The 27,313-nt window shown below is 37.0% G+C and overlaps 4 protein-coding genes across 10 annotated transcripts; 3 read left to right on the top strand and 1 right to left on the bottom strand.

Annotated features, from left to right (window-relative positions):
- Nucleotides 1–24: 24 nt before the first annotated feature.
- Nucleotides 25–3,956, bottom strand: LOC140778856 (microtubule-destabilizing protein 60). Of its 3 annotated transcripts, none has more exons than XM_073123748.1 (9): nt 3,100–3,956; nt 2,709–2,760; nt 2,518–2,595; nt 2,057–2,176; nt 1,322–1,420; nt 1,151–1,210; nt 978–1,072; nt 714–779; nt 25–342 (listed from the first exon to the last, which is right to left on the bottom strand). In XM_073123748.1, exons 1-9 carry the CDS (start codon nt 3,873–3,875, stop codon nt 321–323), a joined length of 1,368 nt encoding a protein of 455 aa, XP_072979849.1. In that variant the 5' UTR covers nt 3,876–3,956; the 3' UTR covers nt 25–320. The 3 variants fall into 3 exon arrangements, with proteins under 3 accessions (XP_072979849.1, XP_072979848.1, XP_072979850.1); XM_073123747.1 differs by having other exon boundaries at nt 25–411; XM_073123749.1 differs by having other exon boundaries at nt 25–450.
- A 4,226-nt stretch (nt 3,957–8,182) lies between these two features.
- LOC140778109 (UDP-glucose 6-dehydrogenase 4) lies at nt 8,183–11,165 on the top strand. The gene is made up of 2 exons (XM_073122669.1): nt 8,183–8,341; nt 9,428–11,165. Exon 2 carries the CDS (start codon nt 9,446–9,448, stop codon nt 10,886–10,888), a length of 1,443 nt encoding a protein of 480 aa, XP_072978770.1. The 5' UTR covers nt 8,183–8,341; nt 9,428–9,445; the 3' UTR covers nt 10,889–11,165.
- A 685-nt stretch (nt 11,166–11,850) lies between these two features.
- On the top strand, nt 11,851–18,084 carry LOC140779556 (plant intracellular Ras-group-related LRR protein 7). 4 transcript variants are annotated; one of them, XM_073124674.1, is made up of 11 exons: nt 11,851–11,980; nt 12,058–12,200; nt 12,996–13,065; nt 14,228–14,274; nt 14,449–14,557; nt 14,737–14,822; nt 16,409–16,499; nt 16,801–16,886; nt 17,083–17,172; nt 17,302–17,446; nt 17,807–18,084. In XM_073124674.1, exons 2-10 carry the CDS (start codon nt 12,102–12,104, stop codon nt 17,413–17,415), a joined length of 792 nt encoding a protein of 263 aa, XP_072980775.1. In that variant the 5' UTR covers nt 11,851–11,980; nt 12,058–12,101; the 3' UTR covers nt 17,416–17,446; nt 17,807–18,084. The 4 variants fall into 4 exon arrangements, with proteins under 4 accessions (XP_072980775.1, XP_072980776.1, XP_072980777.1 ...); XM_073124675.1 differs by having other exon boundaries at nt 17,810–18,084; XM_073124676.1 differs by having other exon boundaries at nt 17,086–17,172.
- A 754-nt stretch (nt 18,085–18,838) lies between these two features.
- LOC140777708 (uncharacterized) lies at nt 18,839–23,404 on the top strand. 2 transcript variants are annotated; one of them, XM_073122010.1, is made up of 4 exons: nt 18,839–19,574; nt 20,993–21,153; nt 21,226–21,465; nt 21,631–23,404. In XM_073122010.1, the coding sequence occupies exons 2-4, from the start codon at nt 21,000–21,002 to the stop codon at nt 23,034–23,036; spliced, it is 1,800 nt and encodes a 599-aa protein (XP_072978111.1). In that variant the 5' UTR covers nt 18,839–19,574; nt 20,993–20,999; the 3' UTR covers nt 23,037–23,404. The 2 variants fall into 2 exon arrangements, with proteins under 2 accessions (XP_072978111.1, XP_072978110.1); XM_073122009.1 differs by having other exon boundaries at nt 18,840–19,574; nt 21,226–21,516.
- The last annotated feature ends 3,909 nt before the right edge of the window (nt 23,405–27,313 follow it).

Genomic DNA, 27,313 nt, shown 5'->3' on the forward strand with positions numbered 1-27,313 from the left:
TGTATAAACAGAGATTATTTGATCCATTATTAAATTGTTGAACATCCTTTGAAAATCCTGAGAACACTTTGTTCACTTCAATTCTGATATGAACACAACACAACAAAGTTGAAGCGACTGATCCGCATGTTAACATATCCCAAAGTAGGGGAAAAAAATTGAAACCAATGAACTAATGAAAAATACGGAACACAAAAGAAAATTAACTGCAAGCAAAGTCCCGATTCTTGAGGATGGACATTTGAAACTTTAGTAATTGGTACTCCAGGAGTCATTTGAAACTTTACAAATTTCATTCAATTTTGTGCAAGACCCCTTCATCACCTTCCCAGCATCGAGACACTGTAGCCGATAATAACTGTCAGTTGCCATAAAATCTATTGTTGATGAGCAGACTGAGCTTCAGATGAACTGCACATATCAGATATGCAAAAACTTCAACTGCTATTTCTGCAAAAGAATAGAAGAGAGGAAGTGGTCTCCTACTCCAATTGTTTTTGTTGCTAAATTTATTTTTTCTCTTTAAAACATTAAACTTTCATGTGTATAAGACTAGCTGAGCACTGGAAAAATGACAAAAAGAAAACAAATGCTTTTCGGGTCGAAGTTTAATAAAAACGTTATCTTCAATTTAATAGGTTATTGTACACTTGTACTACAAATATATGTAAAACTGTAACAAGTTCAAACAAGGTAAAGCAAGGAAGAGTTACCATGATGATTTCATTTCCCGGGGATGAAATCTTGGCTCCTTAGGTACTGTCCTGGGTCTAGTTGACCTTTTTTTTTTTATCATACAAAAGAGGTTTAAGTTGGTTAGTAGTGCAGATAATTGAACAAGGAATACAGCTTTGCCAAGTGTGGCTAAAAAGTTTAGTGATCACATTAACGTGAATAACTGCATTGTATTCGTGATTATAAAAGTGATGAGAGTACTGGTGAAAAGAGAATCAACACCTGAAATAGAAAGCACTTACCTTTTTGGAATGAATGGCCGATCAAAGTATGGCATGGGTTGAGCTTTCGGCACGAGCTCTCTTCTTAGTCTCTTTATTTCTTCTTCTTCTTCCAACTGTGAAAGATATATCACAAGTTTTAACTTTTAAGGACCATGTAAAGAGGACGTATTATGTCTATATTGATATCATACCTTCTGTTGCCTCTCTCTTTCCAACCTTAACTGTTCAGCAAAATTAATCCTCTCAGCAACCTGGAGAAGATATATGAGCAGTTTCTATGTTAAGTTCCAAGATAAATTGGTGCAGATCTCCGCTAATACTAATTAAAAGTGATGCATGAAGAAGTTTAGCAGAAGGCTTACATAATTATCGAACTCAGCCCGCTCTACTGCCCGCACGTCACTATGAAGTAGAAGATCAATTGGCTCGGTCCTCTCTTTCAGAGGTGGCTTTACCAATATCTGAAAATGAGATGGTGAATTTCAGAAACTAAAATATGAATCTCAGAATAGTAGAACAAAACTTTCTTAGCAATATTTTGAAGAGACAGGAAAATCTTAAACATCTCTTGTAGTGGGATTCTTTAAAAAGCCAAGGTGGGAAGAGCAAGAGAGCAACCCAAGGTCTCATTTTAAAACATAATCTCATTCATGTTTCAGAAATTTATGAACTAAGCCTGACAACATAATCCTGCAACTAAAAAGATCTGTACACTTCACAGAACACTTGAATTTTATAATTTGATACTAGGAATGATTAATTTTCATAACATGTCTCTCTTCTCCCTTAAGCTAGTTCAGTGGATGACTCGCACCATGAGGCCAAACAAGCTTATTACAACAAGTCAGCTTTTTCCATGCATACAGAAAATTTCCCGTTAGGGAAATATGCAAGCCTAAATAATGCAAGAAATTCAAGGGAAAGAAAGCCTTGTATAATAAGGCAACACCTGTTTCTAAAATGACTGAGGAGAAAGAACCAATAATTAATTATACTCCTTTTGTATTCAAAAGAAATTTTAATAGAGAACTTAGCAGGAAAACAGTTAAAGTCCCATGTAGCTGGATAACTTTTAGATAAGCTGAAGGAAAAGGCACCTCTGGTTCATCTGTGGTCCATGGAAGGCCTTGGGCAATAGGTATGCGTTTCTTTTCCTCCTCAACAAGCATCTCTTTCACTTTTCTGAGGAACTGTTCTTCTTTGAGCCTTCCTCTTTGCTGTGTCAAGAGAGAAAATATCGATCAATATGTTGAATGGGAAGTGCATTTGCAATGGCTAGTCATTAGTTAGTTTATATAGTCAATAGATTGAACATATTTCATGTTAATCTTAGTTAGATTAATGCATCAATTAAAAGCGCAAAAAAGATCTATATTCACCAATCAATTAAAGATCAAACAATTTGCACAGATGGCATTTTCTAAATTCATCATAAGAAGAGTTATTTCACTTGCGAAGGACATGTTATCGGTAATCATCCGCTACTCGTTTACAAACCAAACATCGAATGGAACGACATGTTTATAGTAAAATAAAAAGTACAAATTTGTCATAATACCTCAGTCCTCAACTTGAATGGATGCTGGCTCGTCACCTTCAGCATCTTATTCCAGCTTCTTCTAGATGACTCAGAGCTCTGAATAGAACAAACAACTTCGAATGTCAAAAGCCAACTCAAAAATCATAAATTGAAACAAAAGAGAGTTAGGAAGCAAGTTAGTAATGATGTAAAACCATTTATAGTCTTACATTACGTCTACTCCTTTGGCCTCCACCTGATGTCCTGCTGCCCCAGCTGAATCTGAAAACAAAGTGATGGAAATTTAGAACAAGCATCAATTGGACAAAAATCTGCACGAAACCAAAAGTAGGAGCAAATAAGCTTGGGAAGATTAGTTTCACACCTCAGCACCTTGTGTTTTGGCTAAATTATGGTATAAAACCTATGTTTTCACTATTTATAAATCTAATTCGAGTTTTATGTTTTCAGAAACACCATGGATTACACTGAGGCAAAATCTATGGTTAACTTGATCCAAACTTATAGCTAAAATATAACGTGCGAGATAATATAGCTAGAGCATAATCCACTAAAAGCTGAGTAATTTCTATGCTTCTGTAGGGATTCAGCATATCTGACCTGTCACCGTTGCAATCCATTGAAGAATGAAGCCTCGAATCCATGTCCAACTCTCCGGAACGAAAGAATTCTGCCGAAGAGAAAACCGACACCGAATCCACCTCACTCCCGTCAGGTATTACTGGCGGCTGCAAGCCCGGCAGCGGCCAGTTCAGGACCATCTTATTTCCATTTTCACCATTTTCGCTTGCTTTCTCACTCGAAATGGAAAGAAGGCTCTCAAATGCCTTCACCAAATGCTTCACTCGTCCGGATCCCGTCTCCGGTACACTATTCAGCGCTTTCTCCATCACCAAGCTCCTCATCTTTCTCACCTTCGAACTGCCCTCCAATTCTTGAACACCCATATCCTTCTCCAAATCTTCTTTCTTCGCTTCATCTTTCGATCCAGTGGCTTCCTGGGGTTTTGGGTTTTCAGCTATCTCGTCTCCAAAGGCGCGGCCTTTCCTAAAGAATTCTTCTTGGGAAGCCCTTAGGGTCTCGTAAGCTTCTTTCCGGCACTTGTTGAGATCGAAATCCTTACCTCTTCTCTTGGTATTCCTCTTGGCGACGATAAATTTCCTTTCCCGAGGCGGCGAAGCGGGATTGGAGTTCGCTCGTCCGGGTGTTTTGGTTGCTGATTTCTTCGCCTGCGCCGACTTGACCGCCGGAGACTTGGTGAGTTTCTGAGATGGAAGAGGGGAGATGGGTATGTTCGGATCGGAATTCTCAGAAAGCTGGAGGATTTGGGAGGTCTGAGATCGAGAGGGACGTGAGTTCTTTGTGGGAGTTGCCATTTCTAGGGTTTCTTGAGGTCAGAAATTGGTTGGAAGAGGAGGTGGAGGATGGGAATTTGAGAATGAGGGGTTTTCTTGAAGAAGAGAAGAAAAAGGAACGTTGGGGTTTGGGGGCTTCGTAACGGCTAGTTTTCTTGGGAGTCCTCGAGATAGGAATTTGAACATTGAAGCAGCGCAAGCCGTTGGATTTGGGTTTGAGCTTTGAGATTAGAGTTTGTGGGTGTTCTTTATAGATGGCTCATGCATCTGCTACTCAAACTGTGGTTTGTAAAGTAATAAATAAAATGATTATTACATCCCTTCAACTATTTTCTATTATTTATTTTGGCCCTTAATTATCTAATATAATTATTCCACGAATTCAGAAAACATCAATAACTATTTTATTTTCAAATTTTTCTATATTTTTCTTTCTAAAATAATCTTCAGAGTGATAAAAATCTAATCGTAATGAAAAGAAAATCAAACAACGAAGGAAATATTTCTTTCATAATCTTTATCAAGAACTCAAATCCGGCTAAGGAAAACTAGCTTTCAGATAGATTTGATGCATAATCTTTTAAGACCTACAAAAATAGATTTCATGCTCATTGCCTTCTAAACAATCCGTCCGTCTCTTAGCTTCCTCCACATCCTTGGAATGAATCTTTCATCCACTCCATCCAATTGCTTCAACTTCTTGCACTTGTTCTTGTATAGATGACCAAGCCATCTTGAATTAGAATAAAGTGATGACCCTTTCTGGGTCCTTTGCAGTGCTGCGTTGAGTTGCTTAGCCACAGCGTTGAGCTCAAACGAGTCATACAAACTACTTCCTCCCTCGCGGCGGCCAGCGAGGACGTTAAACTCACCGTCAGGGCATAAGCTTCTAGGTGGAGTTAATGATTGTTTTGAGATAGAAGGTATCAAATCTTGTTCCTCCATTGGAGAGAACAGAGATGCACAATTCTGGTTATACTAGTGCCTGGCTTTGTTTTGGTAGTCTTGCTCCTCAACCTTGTTAGGTGTGTGAAGTTTGAGAGCTTAGTAGGCAAAGAAGTTGACAAAAAGGAGACATAGGATTCTCTGCTGCAAGAAGTGATCCAATTGTTCCAAGATATATTACTCCAATGGCTACAACACCAAAGATACTACTTAACTTTTTCTTTTTCTTTTTTGTGCTTACAATGTGTTTACAATTACATTTATATATATCTGCCTAAAAGTTTTTAGGAAAATCTATCGAAATTACTCTATATTTGACCTTTAACGCCTCAAAAATATAATAAGTAAATTTAGTTTTACTCTATTACTTCTAATAATAGTAAATTAAAATACCCACAATTTGATCTTTAAAAGATTGCCCCTCTTTTATTTTATCTTAACCTTAGATAATTTATTTACTAATAGTTAATTTTAACTCATTTGTATAATAATTATCTATTAAGAAAACTAATAGCAAGTTCTTTTTAAGATATTAAAAGCAAAAAAAGAAAGTATTTTTGCCAGAGCTAATCAGGGGCAGCCAAGTACCCTGACCACAGAAAATTCCTGCATCTGGATCTGCGTTTGATCTGCTGCCAGCCAATATTGACCCATAATCTCTAACTAAATCCAGCCAAGCAAATTATATTTCTATTTTATTTGGCAAATGTGGAAGATACTAAAATACTCACCGATTCATGGGGGTTGAATTCATCAAAAATAATTAATTTAAATATTTTTTTTATCATTTATCTCGTGCGGCCTATACTAATTCATCAGTCGTAATCAAGAGTCAAGGCAGGCCAAAAATTAACCGGCAGAAGATCCTCTGCAACCCCATAGGCAGGAATTTCGTGCAATTGGAAACTTGGCAGCCCTGGGCTGGATACCAAGTCTGACTTCAGAAGATTCCTCCTGCAAATTAGCATGAGAAAAGAGCCAACTGGTGACAGAGGGTGCTATTTTGTTGGCAAGCTTAGCCGACTCAAATACAAACACAAAGTGATAATAAATTCATGAGCCAAGAGAATTATATACACATTGCATGATTGCAAACTCACATATGAGTTTGACTAGATTCTCTACTTATGTGTAGATTGTGGACTTGGTCATCAAATTTAGGCCATTAGTACCACGGTTTTCTAAGTCCTTTTAACCTTTTAGAACAAGTCAAATGGTTTGTTTTGCCCTTGAAGTTTCTCTCTTCATCACTAATTCTAGACATGGCATTGTTATTTTACTTTTGCTCTCTTTTAATTCCACTTCCTCAAATGTCTCCATTAGTTGTAAGTAATATAGATAGAGGAAAGAGTGTGATTTTGTTCTTGCTTTTAAAAGATTTTTGCATAGATTATGAATTTAGTTAAGAATATTCAGTTAAAATTAGAGTAGAGAGTATAATATTGAATCTAAAGCATATACCTTTTTTTAATCATTTTAGGGATAATTACGACTAGACTTTTTTAACTTCCATTTTCATATGAACTCTCTCTCTCTCTCGATCTTAACGGTAGCAAATCTTAGTTATCATGTTATATCTTTCTATTAAAATTAGCAAGTGCGTCATGTGATTAATGCTTAGTCTTTTAGGTATTATTCACTCTTATTGTAGAGGAAGTAAAATTGAGAGTAAAATAATTATTTGACTTTTTTTTATTAATACGTTAGAAATAAGATTTTTTTGTACCCTAGTTCTTCTGAGATTTCAGCTACTTCTTTTCTTTATCTCTTTTAGAGAGGTCTTCTTTGTCATTGACAATATTTCCACTCCCTTTTTCTAGCCCGTGGCATAAGGAACGGAGAGATCTTTCTCCCTCTAAAAGAGATTTTCTATACTCTTTTTTTCTCCTTTTCCTCTCTTCTCTTTTGTTTTCTTTCCTCTTCTCTAGTCATTCCACTATTTAACCCTCTTTCCTCCTTTATCGTCGTTTCCTTCTCCTTCGCCTCTTCACTCTCCTGCCATTATCCTTGCTCTAGCAACCACCGGCATTCATTCTAAGTTTTAAGTTTCGTTTGTCTATTTTTATTCTTGCTTCATTTGTTCGGTTAGGATGTCGTGTTTACTTCAATGTTAGTCCAAATCGGCTGGAGTCACAATGAAGCCAATGAAAGCCTTTTTCATAATGTACTAGCATGCTTGTAATTGCTATAATTTTCTTTGCCCATCGAACTTGACACAATATGTTTACCGTTATATTGTTGGTGCTTCAATAGGTCGTGAAGCTTGTAATCTACATGTCGTAAGATTTTAATTTGAAATGAATAATATCTCGCTTACTAAGTTTTATTAAAAAAAAATATCAAACAAAGACAATAAGGAGTATATAAAAATGAGTAATTGTCCATTAAATCTTATAAGTACTTTTAAGTTTAAGCAGAGTAGGTGATCTTTATTGTGAATCGGTAGAAATCCAGCCTAAATTCCATGTGCCCCGGGAATCTCCACGACTCGGGATCCAACAACCGTTGGATGTTACTCCTGTCGGAATTCACCGTCCATCTGTGCCTTTACTACGTTAAAACTCATAAAGAGGGAGCAGAAGAGGTTGGATCTCTTATAAGCTCCACCGCGTGATCCTAACTCTACTACGGAGAGGTAAAATTAAATTCTCATATCTAATATTTACTCTGGATCTCCCAGTTTCTGCAGAAGTCTCCTTCACGTTTCCATCATCACCATCTTTTGTTTAATCGTGTTGAGTTGGTGGCATTTCACCATCCATGTCTCCGTTTCCTTGTATCCCAATTGAATCATTCTTTCTATTGATCTACCAACTCGCTTCAATCTCACTCAAGGCCTCCTTTTTCTGTAGATCCCTCCCATCGTTATCATTGGTAATTATCGCTTCTTTTACTAAGGCTAATGCTAAATCTCTTAACAAGAACCGAAAAGGAAGGAATTTTGACATGTGGGTTCCGCTGGAAATGTGATTTTATTAATAGGTTCCGATGGCTCGACAAGTTTGTCGGTGTCCATTTCGTGGCTAAGTAAGTATGTGTCTGGAAATTAGGTTTTTTAAATGACTTTAACTTTGTTGCATAGTTCTGTTGAATTGTTAGAAGTACTAATTTGTGCCCAACTTTGTTTTTTCCCCCGCAAGAAATGCGTTAATAGGAGAAAATTTTGAGGGAAAAAAACAAAGTTGGGCATTCTTGGAATCTGAGTTAAAGCACATGTCCATCTTTTTCTTGAATAATAGAACTGGTTGGTAGTTCATTAGATTCTTGAGTGGTCCAGCTAAGCTATTAACTCTTGACTTTTGGTATGGTTAATTTTTGGAAGGAGGGGGGGTAGATCTCAGATGGCCTTTTATAGTATTTAAGGAGGTCTTGGTCACCTCTCTTCTTTTGTATAGAAAGCCTCTCCTTCCATTCTCTCTATACCTATTATTCTCTCCACAAACATAGCTGCAGGCTCACTTTTTAAGGATCTGAATTCCTAGTGCCCTTCAGTTAATTTATTGTTCCCTACATCAGAGGAAGGAGTTCGAGTAATTCAGGAGGTAATTTTGTGATCTGATATGAAGCTATGTTTGTTTTGTTGTACTTTGATTGGCCCCTTCAAGTATGATGTCTGATCTGGCCATCAGTATTCTGTTAATTTTTCTTTGTCTATGATCTTTTGCTTGTGTTGTTGGTCTTTGAAGTATATTTTTTGGTACCCAGTACGAAAGATGTCTCTTTTCTTTATTTATCTTCTGCAAACTTAACTGATGATTGAGTAATGCATCCACAATGTTAAAAGTTCCCCTATTCAATGCTCGAGTTGAGAAAAGTATACATCTGCAAGTTTTTATAACATTTAGGTTGTAGAGATATTTGACTGTGGGCTACAAACATTTGGCTGAGTGGACACCCTTAGTTTCATTCCTTTTGAAATGTGTTGCTGAATTTTTGAAAAGAATCTGCCCATTTTCCTGTCTCTTTGAGCAACAACTTAGTATTTTGTAGATCTTTACTCTATCTGTATAGATCTATCTACTAAAATTTCTGTGATTGCAATTTGAGGATGCCTGTTAAGAGATCTCGATTGTAGAACTGCATCTGTTTGATAACATTTTTCCATATATTTCGGCACTATGGTTCTATGAATCTAATCGTTGTTTCATTGTCTTGCAAACTATACTTTTGCTGACCCAGGTGTATCACATAATTTATCATGATACACTAGATGGTGATGTCTGTTCTCTGTCCAATTGCTAAGCATCAATAATTTAGTTTCCTTTTTCTTTTCTTTTTGCCTTTTCTTGTGCAAATCTTTCGAAGATATATAAAAATACAAAAATGGAACATGAGTTACAAGAGTTTAAGAAGTAGTACATCAGATGATCAGAATATTTATTTTTCTTGGTATATTCCTTCCTTGGAGTCAAACTTGGAACTAAGTGACAAACATGCATAACAAGTACGCTAATTTTGTAAGAGTTGACTCACCTGCCCAAACTTTTGCCCAAATGTCTGAAAACTGAAAAGTGAATGATGGAGCTGGAAACTTTGGACCATTAGATTAACTTATAATTTCTGCTGATATGACTAAAATTCTCCTCTAACATTTTCTTCTTACTGTCTTTTCTTTGATATAAATTCAGATAATTTTAGACAACAATATGGTGAAGATCTGCTGTCTTGGAGCTGGATATGTTGGTGGCCCCACCATGGCTGTCATTGCACTGAAATGCCCAGCCATTGAGGTGGTTGTTGTCGACATATCTGTTACTCGTATCGCAGCATGGAACAGCGATCAGCTTCCAATCTATGAGCCAGGCCTTGACGATGTGGTCAAACAATGCCGAGGCAGGAACCTCTTCTTCAGCACAGACATAGAAAAGCATGTGTCTGAGGCCGATATCATCTTTGTATCAGTGAACACACCGACCAAAACCCGTGGTCTTGGAGCAGGCAAGGCTGCCGATCTCACCTACTGGGAAAGTGCCGCTCGCATGATTGCTGATGTTTCAAAGTCTGACAAGATTGTGGTTGAGAAGTCCACTGTCCCTGTCAAGACAGCCGAGGCAATTGAGAAGATTTTGACTCACAATAGCAAGGGAATCAACTTCCAGATTCTCTCGAATCCAGAATTCCTTGCAGAAGGCACAGCAATTCAGGATCTATTCAAACCTGATAGAGTGCTGATTGGTGGGAGGGAGACTCCAGAGGGCCGGAAAGCTGTTGAGGCACTGAAAAATGTCTATGCTAACTGGGTTCCTGAGGATCGGATTCTGACGACCAATTTATGGTCTGCAGAACTATCTAAGCTTGCTGCCAATGCCTTTTTGGCTCAGAGGATATCATCAGTTAATGCAATATCTGCACTTTGCGAGGCCACTGGTGCTGATGTAGCTGAGGTAGCATACTCTGTGGGTAAGGATTCACGGATTGGGCCTAAATTCTTAAATTCTAGTGTTGGGTTTGGAGGTTCTTGCTTCCAGAAGGATATTCTTAACCTGGTCTACATCTGTGAGTGTAATGGTCTGCCAGAGGTTGCCAACTACTGGAAGCAGGTCATCAAGATCAATGACTACCAGAAGAGCCGGTTTGTGAACCGGGTGGTGTCTTCCATGTTCAATACCGTTTCTGGAAAGAAGATTGCGGTTCTTGGATTTGCATTCAAGAAGGACACTGGGGACACAAGGGAGACTCCTGCAATTGATGTTTGCAAGGGCCTCTTGGGTGACAGGGCCAAGATTAGCATATATGACCCACAGGTGACTGAGGACCAGATTCAGCGTGATCTTGCAATGAACAAGTTTGATTGGGACCACCCAATTCATCTCCAGCCAATGAGCCCCACAGCTGTGAAACAGGTTAGTGTGGTATGGGATGCGTACGAAGCTACCAAGGGAGCACATGGTGTCTGCATCCTGACTGAGTGGGATGAGTTCAAGAACCTCGATTATGAGAAGATCTATGATAACATGCAGAAGCCAGCATTTGTTTTTGACGGCCGCAATGTTGTGGATACTGAGAAGCTTAGGAAGATTGGCTTTATTGTTTACTCAATTGGGAAGCCACTTGATCCATGGCTGAAGGACATGCCTGCTGTGGCTTAATTGAGAGCTATCCTAGTAGAGAACATAAGGAGAGAAATATCGGAATCACCGATAAACCACCATGCCAAGATTTAACTCAGAGGGATTCTTTATATTGTCATTTTATCGTTGAAGATTTTAGTATTTGATTGATAATCTATATATTTCAGACTATATTTTAGACTGAATAAGGTCATCTTCTATCTGAAAGTCACTTTTGGTCCTAGTATACTTTGTATGGACTTTCTTCTGTTGCATGTAAGAGATAAAATTAATACAATGTGCTACTCTTTTTACATGCTTCCTTCTTTCTTTTTATCTGAGTTAGTCATAAGTGTACCTCTTACTGTGACATCCCCTACTTATTGATTTGTATCTGTGGTAGATGTCTGGCCTGGATTACTAATGTAAAGGGGAATGAAGTTATTGGCAAGATAAAATTTGAATCCTAGCTCACACTGGCAGATGGATTTGTATTAATTTAAGACAAATTGCATAGACAAGTCATTGCAATTACAATGGAAGTATCATTTTGCCTTCTTTCTGAAATATTCTAACTGTTCACAAGCATCTGAGCCTGTTGCTGACATAAAAAGGAACCAAATATACTGTTTAGAGTTCATCGACGTCTCGTGGGCTTAATGGGCCTACATGGGCTTTCAAAATCTAATTATTATATTAGGCTAATACAACAGCTAATTTTATTGCATTCAGAAGGAATGGTAATTATAAAGGCATATATGTATCACTCAATTTTCAATATGAGACTAAACATCTAAGAGATTCTATGGAAAAAATAGAGAATAAATGAATATATCATAAACTCAGTTATTTATCCCCAGGGTAATATGGACAAAAGGAAAAAAAAAATGAACATATAGTAAACTCGGTATTGGTATTAAAGATATATTTACAATATTTTAGATAAATTATTCGGTCAATATTGGGATAAGTCCACCTCATTGTGGAAACTCGTACTAAATGATAGTTTTTAAGCACCCTTTCTCGGAAAAGGAAAGGAAAAGGGAAATAAAAGAAAAAGATGAGAAAAAGGGAAAAAAAAAGGTTAAGATAGTTTCATCATAAACCAAGGCTGGGTGAAGGCCCAGTCAGGTGAGCCTTTTGATCCTCTAGCTTGTTCTACGTATTGAGATTACTCATTTATTTACTCGTCATCTATCGTCCCAAAGATCAAACTTTTGGGTAGTTCTTAGATCGAAGAGTCAACGCATACATGGGGTGTTATACCAGCAAGAGCGCCGATTCTAGCGCGAATCGGATCGGCCGATGGAGATCGACCGGCATCGTGGCTCTCAGAGACGCTAAGTTGAAGGTACGTGACTCTTTTTTTCCATGACTTCTCTGCGATAATTAGGGTTTCTTAAAATTCCTTTCGGATATTAGTTGGCCATCTTTTGCTAATAGCTTGGTTTCTTATTCTGCTTTCTAGTTTTCTGATGAGTATTTTACATGTTATCCGTTCAGTGCCATTAATTTAATTCTCTTTGGCAATAGAATTCTGTATGTTTTGTCCTCCTCGTATGCACTAATGCTGTGAGAAGGGAAAAACTAATAGGAAAGATGCCATCTTGATAGCTATGAGTTGTCAAAATGCTTCTTTTTTTTGGAAGAGCCAAATTGTCAATAAGGTGAGCCAAACTGTAATATGAAGACCATTCAATCTTTAGAATTTTAGCTCTGTGTTTATCCTGGTTGTTACGTATTAAGATGGAAAGAAAATAGGATTTGAGTAATGCTTTCGTTTGTCATGTTGGATGAAGCATATTTCTCATTTTGAGTTCTCCTTTTCTCCCCTCGTGTAATTGGAAACCTCTTTAAACTAAGATTCATCTATACAAGGAGTTAATTGTTATGGAGCATATAAGGAGAACAATTATGAGGAAAGAGGTTTCTCAACTCTTCTTATGAAGATAACCAGACTGTTTGGCTATAACAAAATGAACAAATTGTTTAGATTTATGGACATCAAATTCTCATTTCCCTTCTCATATTGAAATTGTTATTGCTTCTTCCTGACAGGATTGGGATATAGTATGAATGATCAATGTATTTCTTGTTAGTTAATAGTTAGTTCTTGATGTTGACTTTCTTAAGAGTTTGTTTACAGGCCCTACCAAATGAACTTTTTCAGGTGGATAGTTCTGTAAGAACACTTGATTTAACGAACAACAAGATAGGTAATCTCTGTGCCACTCATAAAGTTCTATTATAACATTTTGGTTGTATTATTCTTTACCAATTCTGACATACATCCTAATATCCTACAGAACTGCTAAAGTTTCTTTTTAACCTACAAGATACTAGATAGTGCTTGAAGTTTATTACCTTAAAAGAACGACATATATATATACATATATATAATGTACTAATGTAGTATATATTGTTGATCTTATTCTTTTCCCATTCTTCTGGTTCATTTGATCCCCTTTTCTTTAAGAGCCTGTCCTTGGTGGCAGGCTGCCAACTATGGAGAAACATCAAAATTTCAGAATCTTTATTAGGTCGTCCATTCAGGATTTCCACCTTTATTTGATCTTTCAGCAAATGAGTATGATCACACATATGAGATGTATGCTTGTATATGTACATGTATCAATGTAGGGTTATTCACAATATTTTTTTTCTTCAATAGTATCTTGCTTCAGAGTAATGCACCACACATTTTAAATGCCTGGAGTGCCATGAATGATCAATGACTAAAATGAACTTTCGTCAAGGATGATCACTTCTTCACTTGAGAACTTGCTAGTATGGGTGAATAAATTGAAAAAGAATCAAACTCTCTTTCTATCTTGAATTTTTGCTTTTTGAAGTTACTTCTAGTGTTGGTCACAAGGATTGATTTCATTTCTATTTCACTCAAAGTGCTTCTGTTCTTGTGTTGCCAGAATAAGTTTAAAGCAACATTAGATTTAGCAAGAATTCTTCCTCATGCTTCTGCCTGTTAAAATGTCCATTTTTGGGTCTGGCCAAACACAAGAAACTTTGTTTACTTAAGACTCGATCTGCGTTTCTGTAATTTCTAATTATGTCAATTATCAGGTTTAGAGTTAATATGAAATATTTCCAGAGGGACCAGAACATTCAGAATATTCTTCTCCAATCTTCAAAATATGTGATTAAACTTGTTAAGTGCCTTAAAAGCATTCAAAGTTTCAAACACATTTTAAGTGTTAAATGTGGGACTCGGTAACATAATCTTGTTTCAACCACAGATGATAGATCCGATATCTAGTGTGCTGGCTGGCTGAAATTGCTAAATTTTCTTATGCAAATGCTTTTTCTTGATTTCTATCTTTCTTGATCAACCAAAATTAATTCAATGTCTCCCCCATGCAGCTGAAATACCACAGGAGATCGGCAGATTAATTAACATGCAGCGTCTAGTGAGAACTCTAAATTTCCAATTCTTATATATCCTATATATCTTATAAATGCAGTCCACATTAATAAAGTGACATTTCTTTTCTTCTTTATTTTTGTGGAAATCGGTGCACTTTGTACATGAGGTTAAAGTTGGCAGGAAAATACTTACAGTTGTAAGTGCGTTAATCTTTCAGATTTTGGTTGGTAATCTTATTGAGCGCCTTCCAACTAACCTTGGAAACCTCCGGACCCTGAAGTTCCTCATCCTCGATGGAAATCAGATTACTGTCTTGCCTGATGAATGTAATTTTCTTCTGTCTATTGGCATTTTGTAGTATAAACTTCTGTTATTGCCATTCTGTATCCTCTTGTTCTTTTATTGCTGTTGTTGCATCCCTCTTTTTCTTTTTCTATATAGCTTTATTCAAGTATTGTAATTAATTACTTTCTCGTCTAATTATATATTTTTTTCTCCTTTCCAGTGGGATCTCTTTCTAGGCTTGAGCAACTTTCTATCTGTCGGAATTCCTTAGTTTGCCTGCCCAAGACTATAGGAGACCTGCACAATGTGAGTGCTTTTTTGAGATACTGAATGTGTGTTTGATTAGCTTGTAAACAATGTAAAGTATTACTAGTTCTATGGAGACAAGATATATGCACTCTTATCTCCATTACCAGAGATGTTGTTTCCATGTGTTGGAACCATGAAGCTCAGCTTATTGCCCTCTTGATATGTATGAGAAATGTCAGACACTTTAAGAAACATGATGAGATTCCACCCTCCCAGGGTAGTGAAACATACGTGAGAAACTGCCACCAGTCTAAAATGAAACTCTACCTAAACTCTGGTGTGACGAGCATTTCATCTTGATGACAATTTTAGGTGCATCATACCCATACATTAAGAGTTCTGCTTCTCGACAAAGACACATTTTATGGTATCTCTACATGGAAAGCTGTTCCTACCTTGTGAATACTCCCTGAGTGAATCGGGCCATTTCTCTAATTTGACTTTGAGTTTGTACGACCTACTAGATTGCATTAGCATTGAATTCTCTACACAAATCAAGTGATGAAGCTGGTCAGCATTTCAATACACCATTGTATCTTAGTCCTGAATAGAGTATAATAATCCTGAGTTTGACAGATAAACTGCCATCATGCTATACTTGTATTATTCTCCTTTTCTGTTGATGGAAGTTAGGACTCTCCTCTTTTATATACGGCATCAATCAAATTCTATAGGTGGACTATATACTGAATTGCATAATTGCTTATATTTAAGCCTGCTTGGACAATTCAGTGCTCACATGCTTTTTATGATACCTTCCCAATCTGAAGAGATTTCCACACCTCCGTGGGCTTATAGATAGGTCCTGAACACATGTTGCATCATGGGTGAGTTACCTACAGGTTCACTTCTAGGTAATGTAATCTGACACAAGTACCTTTGCCAAAGCCTGAGAATAGTAGCTATTGGTTAGACTATACTGGTAGGCCTTCCAATTATTTTTGGTTGCAAGAGGGATTTTGGAAATTTGGTTACATTTTGGAAGATATGAGGTTTGATGCTCAGTCCATAAGTTACTGTGGCTTAAACTGTTTAATACTTTTATCTTATTGGGTTTATTTACTGAACCAATTTTGCTTATAGTGCTCTTTATCTTCACTCAATTAATTCTGGGTATGAATCTTCCCAAATTTGGATGAATACGTGAACGAATGGCTGTTTTCAGTTTCGAACCTATACTTCTGTTTCTTCTTGTCAATTGGTATTCAAGGTTTCACAGTAGATCTTAATTGTTGCATTGACAATGAATGCCACGGTTTGTTATGTTAGGCTGGCACTACTACTTGAGATATCATGACTATTGTTGAACCATGTCTTTGATCTAATAAGCTTGGTGTACATATATATATATATATAATGCCTGCTGACAAAATATCTGTTGTGGCTTTTGCTTAAACATATCTAGGTACTCTGTCATGCATGGGCTTAGTTATATTGATGCTACGAAAAATGATGTATGGCCAATCTATTAAGTCGTATATTGTGTTAGTGGTATGTGAATGAATGATTTATTGTGATCTTAATAATCTAGGATTATTATTTAGCCTTTTCACCCATATGTAATGTATTATATCTGATTGCAGTTGTTGCTATTGAATGTGTCCGACAACAAATTGAAATCTTTTCCAGAATCAATTGGGGGTTGTACTTCGTTGGAAGAATTGCAAGCAAATGGTACAGACTTCAGATTTAGCATCACCTATTCATATCATCATTATTTGTGATTTTATTTAAATAGAAGGTTCCCTAATAAGGAGAAGATCAAAACTATGTGAGAGGAATTAAGCTAGAATATTGTCCCCATAGAAGGAAATATAATGAGATGCAAAATACATAAAGTCCAATTCCTCATACAAGATTGTCATCTTGCAAAATATTTCTCTTTATATATGTGCTACTTTTCTTTTTGTTCCTTAAATCATGCCATCTGACATTAAATTTCTTCCTGAACTCATGATAATTTACTGTAATGCAGGAAATTCAATCGAAGCATTGCCTAAATCGATTTGTAATCTTGTTCACTTGAAGTCCCTCTTATTGAACAATAATAACATTCATCAGGTATACAGTTCATTGCTTACTGAACCTAGTGGCATACTATTTCTCTGATGCTCAGTAAAAAATGTTTGTGGGCTTTGTATCTTGTGACTAGAAGATGATTTCTTTTCCAGCAAATAACATTTTTTTCTCTTTTTATTACATATTGTAGTTAATATCTTGTTTAGCGTTACAATACTGATTCAACTTTTTTATTTAGCAGCTTCCGGAGAATTTATTGAAGGATTGCAAAGCTCTGCAGAATATTTCTCTTCACGATAATCCTATTTCGATGGACCAGTTCCAGCAAGTAAGTCTTGCATCTTTTATTACTGCCTGAAGATTCTATACCATTGATTGATTGCATGCTTGATTTTTTGGTATATGATAAATGAGAATCTAAGTACGTACTCTTGCCTTATTTTTCATCTTCTTGTAGATGGAAGGATTTCCAGAGTTTGAAGCACGAAGAAAGAAGAAATTTGACAAGCAAATTGATTCCAATGTCATGATGAGCTCCACTGCGCTAGACGAGGGTGTTGATTTACAATAGATTCTCATATTTTCTGCTAGTATTTCTCATAGTATGTTGGCCTTCTCTCTCATTGTCCTCTCTAATATCATTTGGTAAATTGCGCTCTACATGCTTGATTAGATCCACTTGTCAAAGTCAAAGATCATTTGAGAGGCAAAGCTAGTGTTCCTTAACATTATTTGGTTAACCTAAGCTCTCCAATCGGCTACTCTTTCTCTTGATCTTGGATCCTAATCTCTCAACCTAAAAGTAGGCTTCAAAGATGTATTTAGAATAGAATTTCTTTGCGGAAGGCTGTATCATGGAGTTGGTACTATGACCAGATGGTCTTTTCCTTTACTATCTATCATAATCTTGTGTCTTTCAATAATTGAGGACGTTATTGTGATTATCATCTTCACTTTTTCAGCAGGGAAATTCCTGATGCCAGTTTGAAGTAATTTGACCAGATATTTTCTGGATTCAAGAGGAGAAGGTGGTCAATCTTGCTCAGGCAGTACAGCTTACATAGTATTCCATGTGAACATTGTCTGTGCTCTCTGGGACATCTACTTTCAGAGTTCTTTTGTAGTATCATGTACAGGTTCACAGCATCCTAAATTTACTCAAAATTCTAGCCCGCAGACTGTTCATTGTGAATAAAAAGGATCACAGAAAGAAGAGCTGAGAGCATATTTGTTTATGGAACCTATGCTTGCTTTCTTTCTTTCTTTCCTGGAGTAACACTATTTTTAATTTTAAAATACCAGAATTTTTATTTTATTTTTCCTCATTAAATCTACTTCAGGTAATATTAAAGTATTCAACTAGGAATTATTGCCAATAGAAAAGTTTGCTTCAGGTAACATCTCTGCTTCATCATTAATTTTGGTCAATATTATATATTCTATATTTCTTCAATTGCAACTTGATATATATATTTTTTTAATAAAGTCTCATCAATGATATCAATACAAATATTGGTTAAAAAGTAAAAAAGAAAAAAGAAAATCTTGGTGCTTGAAGCTCAGAGAGACAGAAACCACTGCAAGTAGTCCAACTCCATGGGCTTTATTATCTAAATTAAATTATTCTAATACAAGTCTAATCTATTCGAATGGAATTAAATATTAAAAAAAGGGCACATCCTACGATGGGTGTCTCTTTATTTAATCTCGATCGATGTCCACATGTCTCTCATCTGTATCAACCAATCACGGCCGTATATTTCGGACATTGAGTCACCGCATCACAACCGTTGATGCTCGACCAAACGGCCGTATATTCTACTAGAATACATTAACTTTATCCCCTCATAACCATTAGAATTACGATAATACCAACCACGTTCTTGAGAACCTCTACCCGTGCTTTATTAGCTTGGATGGCTTTTTGTGTAATTTAGTTCTGAGTAATAGTATCTTCCGACCACATATTATAAAGTAATAACAATTTAAAATAATAAAAAGGAGGCCGTCGTCAGGCTTTATTTGCCCCATTTTTGGTCCTTTTCTGGTCAAAGCGTTCGATTCCGATCGGGATTTCTCTTCGATCTCTTCTTTTTATCTCCTAATTGACGTCGTATTCGATCCGGACTCCTCGTTCTCTCTCGATTGATACCGATTTTGGCCTCTCTTGTCGCCCCGTACAGATTATAGGGTTAGGGTTTCGAGAGTTATCGTTGGCCTTGGTATACGATCTTAATCGATGGATCTGTCCTTGATATAGATATTTTGATCCATATTTATTATTTTCCCTCTGTTAATTGCATCAGATCGTCGAGATTGAGATCTAGGGTTAGGGTTTCGTTGGATCCCTAAATTTTTTTATCGTTATTCGTAGATCTGATCTGGAGTTTTGCTTTGGTCTATATTTTCTTCGTCAATTCGGTGCTTGTATCTTGTAGTTATAAGGGGGCGCGATCGGGAGTCGAGTTTCTAAGATCGGGCTCTTGATTAATCCGCAAAATTTGGGGAAATTGATTCTTTTGCAGGATACTTTGTTTCTAGTTTGAAATCTTTCGATATTTAATGAGATTTGAGCATCCTATGTTAGGTCTCAATAGGAATTGTATTCTATCAATCGTTCATCAAAGTGTGTCTCTTAACATTTAATTGTTGATATTCCTTAAAACTTTTCTGGTTTAATATCAGGGTCCTGGGCCCACTCAATCTATTTGCTGGACTTCTCTTTACTAGGTAAGCAGCAGATCTCTCGATTTCATGTTTGTCTTTTTGTTAATTCTGCTCGTTGACTTGGTTATAATTTCCATGAGTAGCTTTTCCTTTATTACTTCCTTGATTATTTACAGTTTTGTCCTTCATATCTCAATGCATACGGGAGGATGAAGTTGGGTCGTTTGTGTTGAATATTTCCTCACTTGTTATTTCATGCTTATACATTAATGATCTTTTTTTTTTACGTCACTAGATAGTGAAGGGGTTCTCTTAACGGTATAAATCTATCTTTAACTTTTGTTATCTTTAAGATGGTCTGTGGTTTCTACTGGTATCTCTGTGAGTATATGGAAAATTTGGAAAATTAGTTTTAGAGAAGATTGGGCTCAACTCCTTTAATTAGGATAGTGTTTATAGTTGAAGTAATATGTGATTGTAAATTATTTAATAAGAAGTTAATTATTGATGGACATCCCAGGATCTGCTGCCAGTTTGTGCGGCTGGATTGGCAATGTTGTCCTCTAATGGGACATGTGGTTTGAAAGGTTGGACTTTGAATACTAGTAGAACTATATGTTGGGAGAGCAAGTATGGAATTTTAGGTTAATCCACTTTTTGAACATCTTCACTTTCTTAAATCCATCCTTCTTCGCAACAAAATTATTTATAAGCTGTATACAATAGATACTAGATAGTACTCGGGTCCATTAATGTGAAGGGGTTGTGTATCTACGGCATGTGCCTAAACAAATACACATGTATTCTAGCAATCACAATGTTCTAAACAGAACTAGCCAGGTAAGGAAGGTATATGCTGATTAAGTGGGTCTATCATGAGTAGTGAGCAGATGCTTTTTTACCATTTAATATATTGTAAAGTTGAAACCTGTTTCCTTTAGTTACTAGTTGATGTAAGCTGAATTATTGGTTATATTTACAAAACTACAGGTCTCTGTTGTGTGTCTAAATTAGTTATTGGACAATTCATGTTATGCACTGTTTTAATGTAGTCATTTAGCCATTTGACCTTAGTTCTTTCCAAAGAAAATATTAGACTTAATTTTATTTTTTACTTGGTGTGGACATCCCTCACTCTCCGCTGTAATGTGTAATTCCAATAGCCATGGACAAGTTATTGTCTCTACATTGAGTCTGCGACTGCCAATTTATCCAATGAGTTCCCATTTATCTTATTTCATTCGATTGAGGCTTTTTAGCAAATTTTGGTCAATTAGGCCTGGTGCCCACTTCAGTGGGCAAGGTTTTAGGGCCTCAACTGATATGTTCTGTAATGTTCTGATTTACTTTTTGAAATTTGATTGTCCCTTAGGAGAGTAGTTTTACCTTTGACAGTTCACTTTCTTTTCAATTTGCTGGTCAACTTCTTTAGTATGTTACTTTCTTATTTTGCTTGTATCTCCTCAATTGGTGTTCTGTAGGTCAAATATGGTGTTTCAACATAGCGAACAGCCTTTCACAGATGATCAGGCTGATCAGATTCCCTTCGGAACCCTTAGAGGATTGGAGGATAATGGCCAACTTGCATCGTTAGTTGAAATTTCTTTATCAAGAAAATTTCCTGAGAAATCACAAACTACAGGTAAATAAGATTTTTCGCTCACTGAAACAGAGAAATTACTGAGCATTTTATTGACCTTGTTCAATCATAAAGATTGTGAAAGGGATGACATCTATAGCAAATCTCTGGGGGAGTTGGGACCTGCAATTGATCCTCCCACTGATAACTCTGCAAGTTCTCATGGTGATGCCTCCATCTTACATTGTGTGAGCAGCAGCGCAGGTGCATATGTATGGTCTGAGCATGGCAAGCGGCCCCTTTATGATGACAAACCAAACCAAGTTGCATGCAAGCGTCCAAAGCAGGTGGACCAAAATAGAAATTTGGATTCATGTAATGAAATCTCTTCCTCCATCAGTACCTTTGAGAGGCCATCTGCTTCAGGTTTTTTTAGCTAATTTTCTGCATTTAAATATAATGCTTGCTCTAAGGTACACTGAAGATGGTGAACATAAAAAAGGCTAATGACTCACTGCTTTGTGCTTGCAATTGCTGCAGCTGATGAAGATTCCGTTACTAGAGATACAGATGATGTTCTTGAGTATCCTTCTTATAGGACATATGGCAAGGAGTTGAACTCGTCATGGTTCACATGCAATAGAAGTAGCGAAAATATGAGCTCAGGTTCACCTTTTTGGGTACCTACATCTCCTAGTTGTTTTGAAGATCACCAAAGAGAAGCTAAATTTCATCCAGTAGAAGAGATCTTTTCAAGCAATTTTGAGCATCTTCCCCGCAAACCTGTTGCTATTGGACGGAATCACCAAGCTGATATTCCTGAGTGGAAGCCACAAGGTTCCAAAGCTACCGTTTTTGAAAGAGATTGTTCCCTCCCTTCATCATTTGTCTCACATCATATAAATGATGATGAGTGTGATAAGTGGATTACAAAGCCTGTCATGCCAATGCCTGATTCTGATTCATTATTCACAGAGGTTGGAGCAGTATACCGTCAGGTTGATTGTGATTGCCTGGATGAGGGTTCCATCAGATGTGTAAGACAACATGTGATGGAAGCAAGAGAAAATCTTAAGAAAGCATTGGGGATAGACAGATTTCTTGAGTTGGGTCTCTCTGGTATGGGGGAAGATGTGGCCTGGAAATGGACAGAAGAGGAGGAACAGATGTTCCAGGAGGTTGTACTATCTAACCCTTTCTCACTGGGCAAGAATTTCTGGGACAAGCTCAAGCATGTCTTTCCAGGTAGAAGCAGCAAGGAGCTAGTTAGTTACTACTTCAATGTCTTCATGTTACGTAAGAGGGCTGAGCAGAATAGATTAGACCCAATGAATGTGGACAGTGACAATGACGAATGGCAAGAAAGTGATGATGGCGAGTTTGCGATGGCAGAGGAAGAAGATTCTGTGGTGGAGTCCCTCACTGATCGAGATGATGATATTTACAATAAAGATGGTCTAGAGGTGGATACTCTTGAAGAGTCTGAGTATGAAGATGACTGTGATGAATATGAAACTGCTGGTGAGGGCAAAGAAGAGGAATCCTGTGGTGCTTTTGAAGGCTGCATCAATGACTCAAAATGTATTCATGCAATGCAGTTTATGGACAAGAATTTGGACCATGGTGGAATGGATGCAGATGTTCAGGACGATTCATGCACATCATTTGAGGGCCAGCATACTGCATCTGATCCCTCTGCTGATCAGGCAGATGAGATGCAACATGCTATCACTGAAGACTATGAAAAATTGCATATGGAATTCAGAAATGATGGCTTAAGTGGTATTACAGATTTTGGTTTCTTTGATGGCCATTCTGACACAAAATCATGGGACATCAATTTAATTAGAAGAATTGAGAGAGATGATTTTTTATCAACATGTAATGTTATTCAAGAAGTGTTTGGAGAGGAGAACGATGCTACGGATGGTCATGACATTTGTTAGTTTTAGTACGCTGGACGATGGATAGTATTCTCACATACTTGCCTCACCTAGTATTTATTCTTCCTGTTCAAGGCAATGAAGCTACTGCTCTAGTTGTTCTTGTGGGATCATCTTACATTTTATACATTCTAGGGAAAGATCAGCAGTTCTGCTTACTTGTAAAGTTGTTTTGAGATAAAAGGGTCATGCTTTCATAAGGTCATCATAATTGCCTGATGAGATAAATATCATAAGCTGTACAATTCCTTTACTTATTTGTAGGAAAAAAAAGCCCTCTCTTTCATGTCGAGAAAATTTTCCAGGGGGTATATGTTATGTAGAACCTTACAAGTGGTTGATTTTTAATATATCTATTGTTCATTACTGTATTTTCAGATATGTTCTTTTTTTTATGCTATCAAGTTCAATGTTTGCTTTTCATTTCCGTACTGGTGCTCAGAACTTTGGTTAATGATGTACTAGTAAGGATTGTATTTCCTATTACCTGCATCTGAGTACTGTAAGTCATAGACCTAGCGCTATCACGAATGAAGTTTATATTGGTAGAGTGCTATTTCTTCTTTCTCCTGATGGGGGGGGAGTATTTGCTTAAGGTAGTACTCTTGTTTGGCTCAATGCTTTCATGATTGTACTTACTGTACACCTGCCTCAGTTTTATCCATAGCGTGAAATGATCAATGGCTCTGTTCTCCATCTTTTCCGGACTGATGATTCTGGTCTTTCTTTTGTTATTTTAAGTGTATCCTGTCAAGAAATTATTTATTTGTATATTGTGCAGTCCCTTTGGGCTCCAAAAAAAAGTTGGACTATTACTTGGATGTTTTCAATCAGTACCTCAGTGGTAACTTCATTGCGCCAAACTTGTTTAACTTTGCTTATGCTTAGTTAACTATTTATTGCCCCCTACATATAGATATATGATTTGGTGCAACGTTTTACTGTTTATCTAGCAAATAATTTGTATGTGAAATTGTTCAGTTTACTGCTCAACTGTAGATATCGATAGTGACACAGTATGGTCATGAGAGCTCTTCAAGAGAGGTGAAAGGAAGGGGTTAAATGTTATGGGACATAAGAGAGGGGCTAGAGTAGTATTATATATGACCTGGAGTCTGGAGAGCTTATGTTCATTTTTTTTCCAGCTGGTTATGCACTCTGCTATACCTTCGGGATAAGCAATGGTCCCTCTGCTTTGTCCTTTATAGTCTACACCCTTTTTTTAGGTAACTTGGCAAGTTGGCATGTGCTTTGCAACTTGCAAAAGAATGACATTATTGTGAACATCATATTGATCAACAAATGTGTTGAACTCCATTTTAATCCCTCCCCCCCCCCCAAAAAAAATAAAAGAACAATGAGCACATTTTACAGGCGAATTTTGTCATATATCAACTTTTTTTTTCTTTCTTCTGAACTAGTAACTTTGAGCAAAGTAGTAAGTTCTATTTTCTATACTGTTAATCTTCCATTTAATAAGCAAAATTATTTTGACCGAAGAGTGATTTTGATCCATTGCTGCACCACATTGATGTTAGATTATGCAAAACCAGAGTCTATGTTATGAATAGGTACTGTGATTGTAAGGTTCATCCAAGTTGATGTTAGTTTATGCAAAACCAGAGTATTGCATTTATCCTGCAAGAATGATAAAAGTGGAAGCAACTTTCTATGTGACGGGAGGGCTGATCATAGTCTCTTGGTAATATTAGAGATTAATTAGACTCAGTAGGCTTGCTGTAGTGAAAAAGAGAGAGTGTTTTGAGGAATTGATCCCATATAGCGTAAGTGATCCAAGTTGCATTTATCCTAGAGTACTCTCCAAGCATAGCTGGTAAGATCTTGCTCCCCATTCAATCCTCTATCATTACTAGTGCAAAAAAAATAAATTAAAATAAAAAAAAACACTACCTTTTCTTCTGTTTTTTTTGGTTTCATCCTCAAATTACAGAGGTTGGTGGTTTGTTACTGTTGTACCAAACCAAACCACTGGAACCAAGTGAAACTGTGTGAAGAGCATCACTTGCCTCTTTTCTTGAAATGATTAACCATGTTAGGCAGTAGGAGAATGCTGCAGTTGAGTTGAGCTTGGCCTGCATGAAGATGGGAGCTTATTTAGGGATCAATATGGGATCCACATACACTATTTGTCTGCATTAGCTCATTCTGCACTCATCAAACTTCTATTTTGTTTTAGTTCTGGCATGCTGGAGTGTCACTTAAGCTCAGTTCGACATTATTTCTTTAGTACTGAGCCAGGTCATTACTCAATAATATCTGTTCTTTTAAAGTTTCGAATCTGAACTTCTATATTTCAATATTTTTGGTTGCTTAATCGGGGACATATGCTTCCAGATAATAATTAGCCTTATTTTTTTTTTCTGGCATATGTATTTTCTGATTTTCTCAGACCTTAAAGAAGTGAACTTAAACATTTTGATAAGAATGACACAAAAAGATAGAAGAGAAAAGTATTACTGAATACTGATAATTAGCGACTCGCGATTCGCTACTTGGTGGTTGTGAAATAGAAGAAATTTCATGGAGAATTTATGACTTTCTTGCAGCCAATCATGAGAGCTTAATTGAACTGGAATCAAAATGTACTGGAAGTTCATAATCTACCCATAATATAAACTTATAAAGTAGACACTTCTTCCTTAGAAGTTGGAAAAAGTGCTGGCAAGGCTTAGTTTTACATGGAAGCAAAAGGAAAATATTACAAACATTAAGATCGAAAGCATGATATTGGTACTCTGGTTCTTACTGTTATCTGATTTTGAAATCTGTTCATTTATTTTCTCTCTATAGGTTGTCTTGGGTGACTTCAGATTTAGGCTACAAGGGAATATACAGAGTTGCAGACAGTAATAAATTGATCAGTGGGCAGCTTTCACAACTTCCAGAGGCCTGGACAAAGACAAGGAGAGGTCAAATTTTGTTGGTTAGGCAACAAGCTGTCTCTTGAGGTATCTTGTTTGTGGGGACTTGATTCTTAAGTAATCCTCTTAAAAAGTTATTTGCAAGAGTCATAGTTCCTTAATGCTTTACATCCACATCTTTGCTGCAATCTACAATGATTGGCACTACCCTGCTCTGATTTAGGGACAATATCAAGAAGCCTTGGCTGTACAAAGCACAAAATCCATACTTGATTTTACTATCACGATGAACTGGTAAGATTGACAGGAACCTAAATAGAGGTTGCAGGCATGCATGCTGTTGATTAATTAGTGTGCATAAACTCATCTGATTTGTTTATCGACACGCAATTTGTACCAGATTGTTCCTAACGAATAATTGACAATTTTAGCTGATAGAATGATGGCCGGCTTGTTGCGGAGTATTGCATTTGTTCTCAAGATGTTGGCTACCTACCAGACATGAAGTAGCATCCAATTTACATTGTGCTGTAGATTAAGGAGAGGTAACTGATCTGATATGTGCTGCATTTACCTTTCAGACCTTGATATTTACGGTCTTAAATTTTTCTTCTTCTCAAGTTACATGAGAATCCTAATAAATTTCTCTACTCTGCTGTGGTTTTCCTTTCTATTCCCCTCCCCCGCCCCCTCAGTGCAAGGAATGTAAAAAAAATTTCAAGTCTTTTGTTTGAGAAACAGAGAATGATACAGTGTACAGTGTCAGTATTTATGTTACTGTTGCTATCACCACCTCCACTGTTTGTAATGTAGCAATGAGTAAAACTGTTGGTATCATATTCGTGGTGATTATGACTTGATGTTTAGATGAAAAAGTGATTAGCATTATCTTTCTTCTTAACTAATGGGGATTAATTATGCTAATTTCAGAGTTAGGATGGTGAGAAATGAGAATAGGTTTAGTCTCCTACATAGCTTTATTCATGCAACCACGTTATCTTATTCTCCATATATATATATATATATATATATATAAAGTACCAGAACGGGAGAAGTGAGACGCACCCACCCCCAATCCAAATACCCCTCGGCCCTCCGATCGGTGGGCCCGCTCCCCATCCGACGGTTCGAAACTATCCTCCGTCTTGGGTCCCACTGGTCCGAGATCACCGGGCCTGGCAGCCATTAGCCAATGGCTACTCGCCGCGTGGTGCAGTTGCATTTGCTCTGTGTCGTCCCCCACTAGCAGGAGATTGCCTGGATGCGTCCTACGTGGCGGAGCAACAGCCGCCGGATCCGTGGCGTAGGATTCTCGGTTGGGTACACGTGCTCCTCCTCCTCCGTTTTAACTTTGCTTCGATGCATGGATTTCTCCTCCCAACCAATCGATCTCGAGAG

This window comes from Typha angustifolia, chromosome 15, assembly GCF_048772165.1.
Source record: "Typha angustifolia cultivar Huaian chromosome 15, ASM4877216v1, whole genome shotgun sequence".
Classification (NCBI taxonomy): domain Eukaryota; kingdom Viridiplantae; phylum Streptophyta; class Magnoliopsida; order Poales; family Typhaceae; genus Typha; species Typha angustifolia.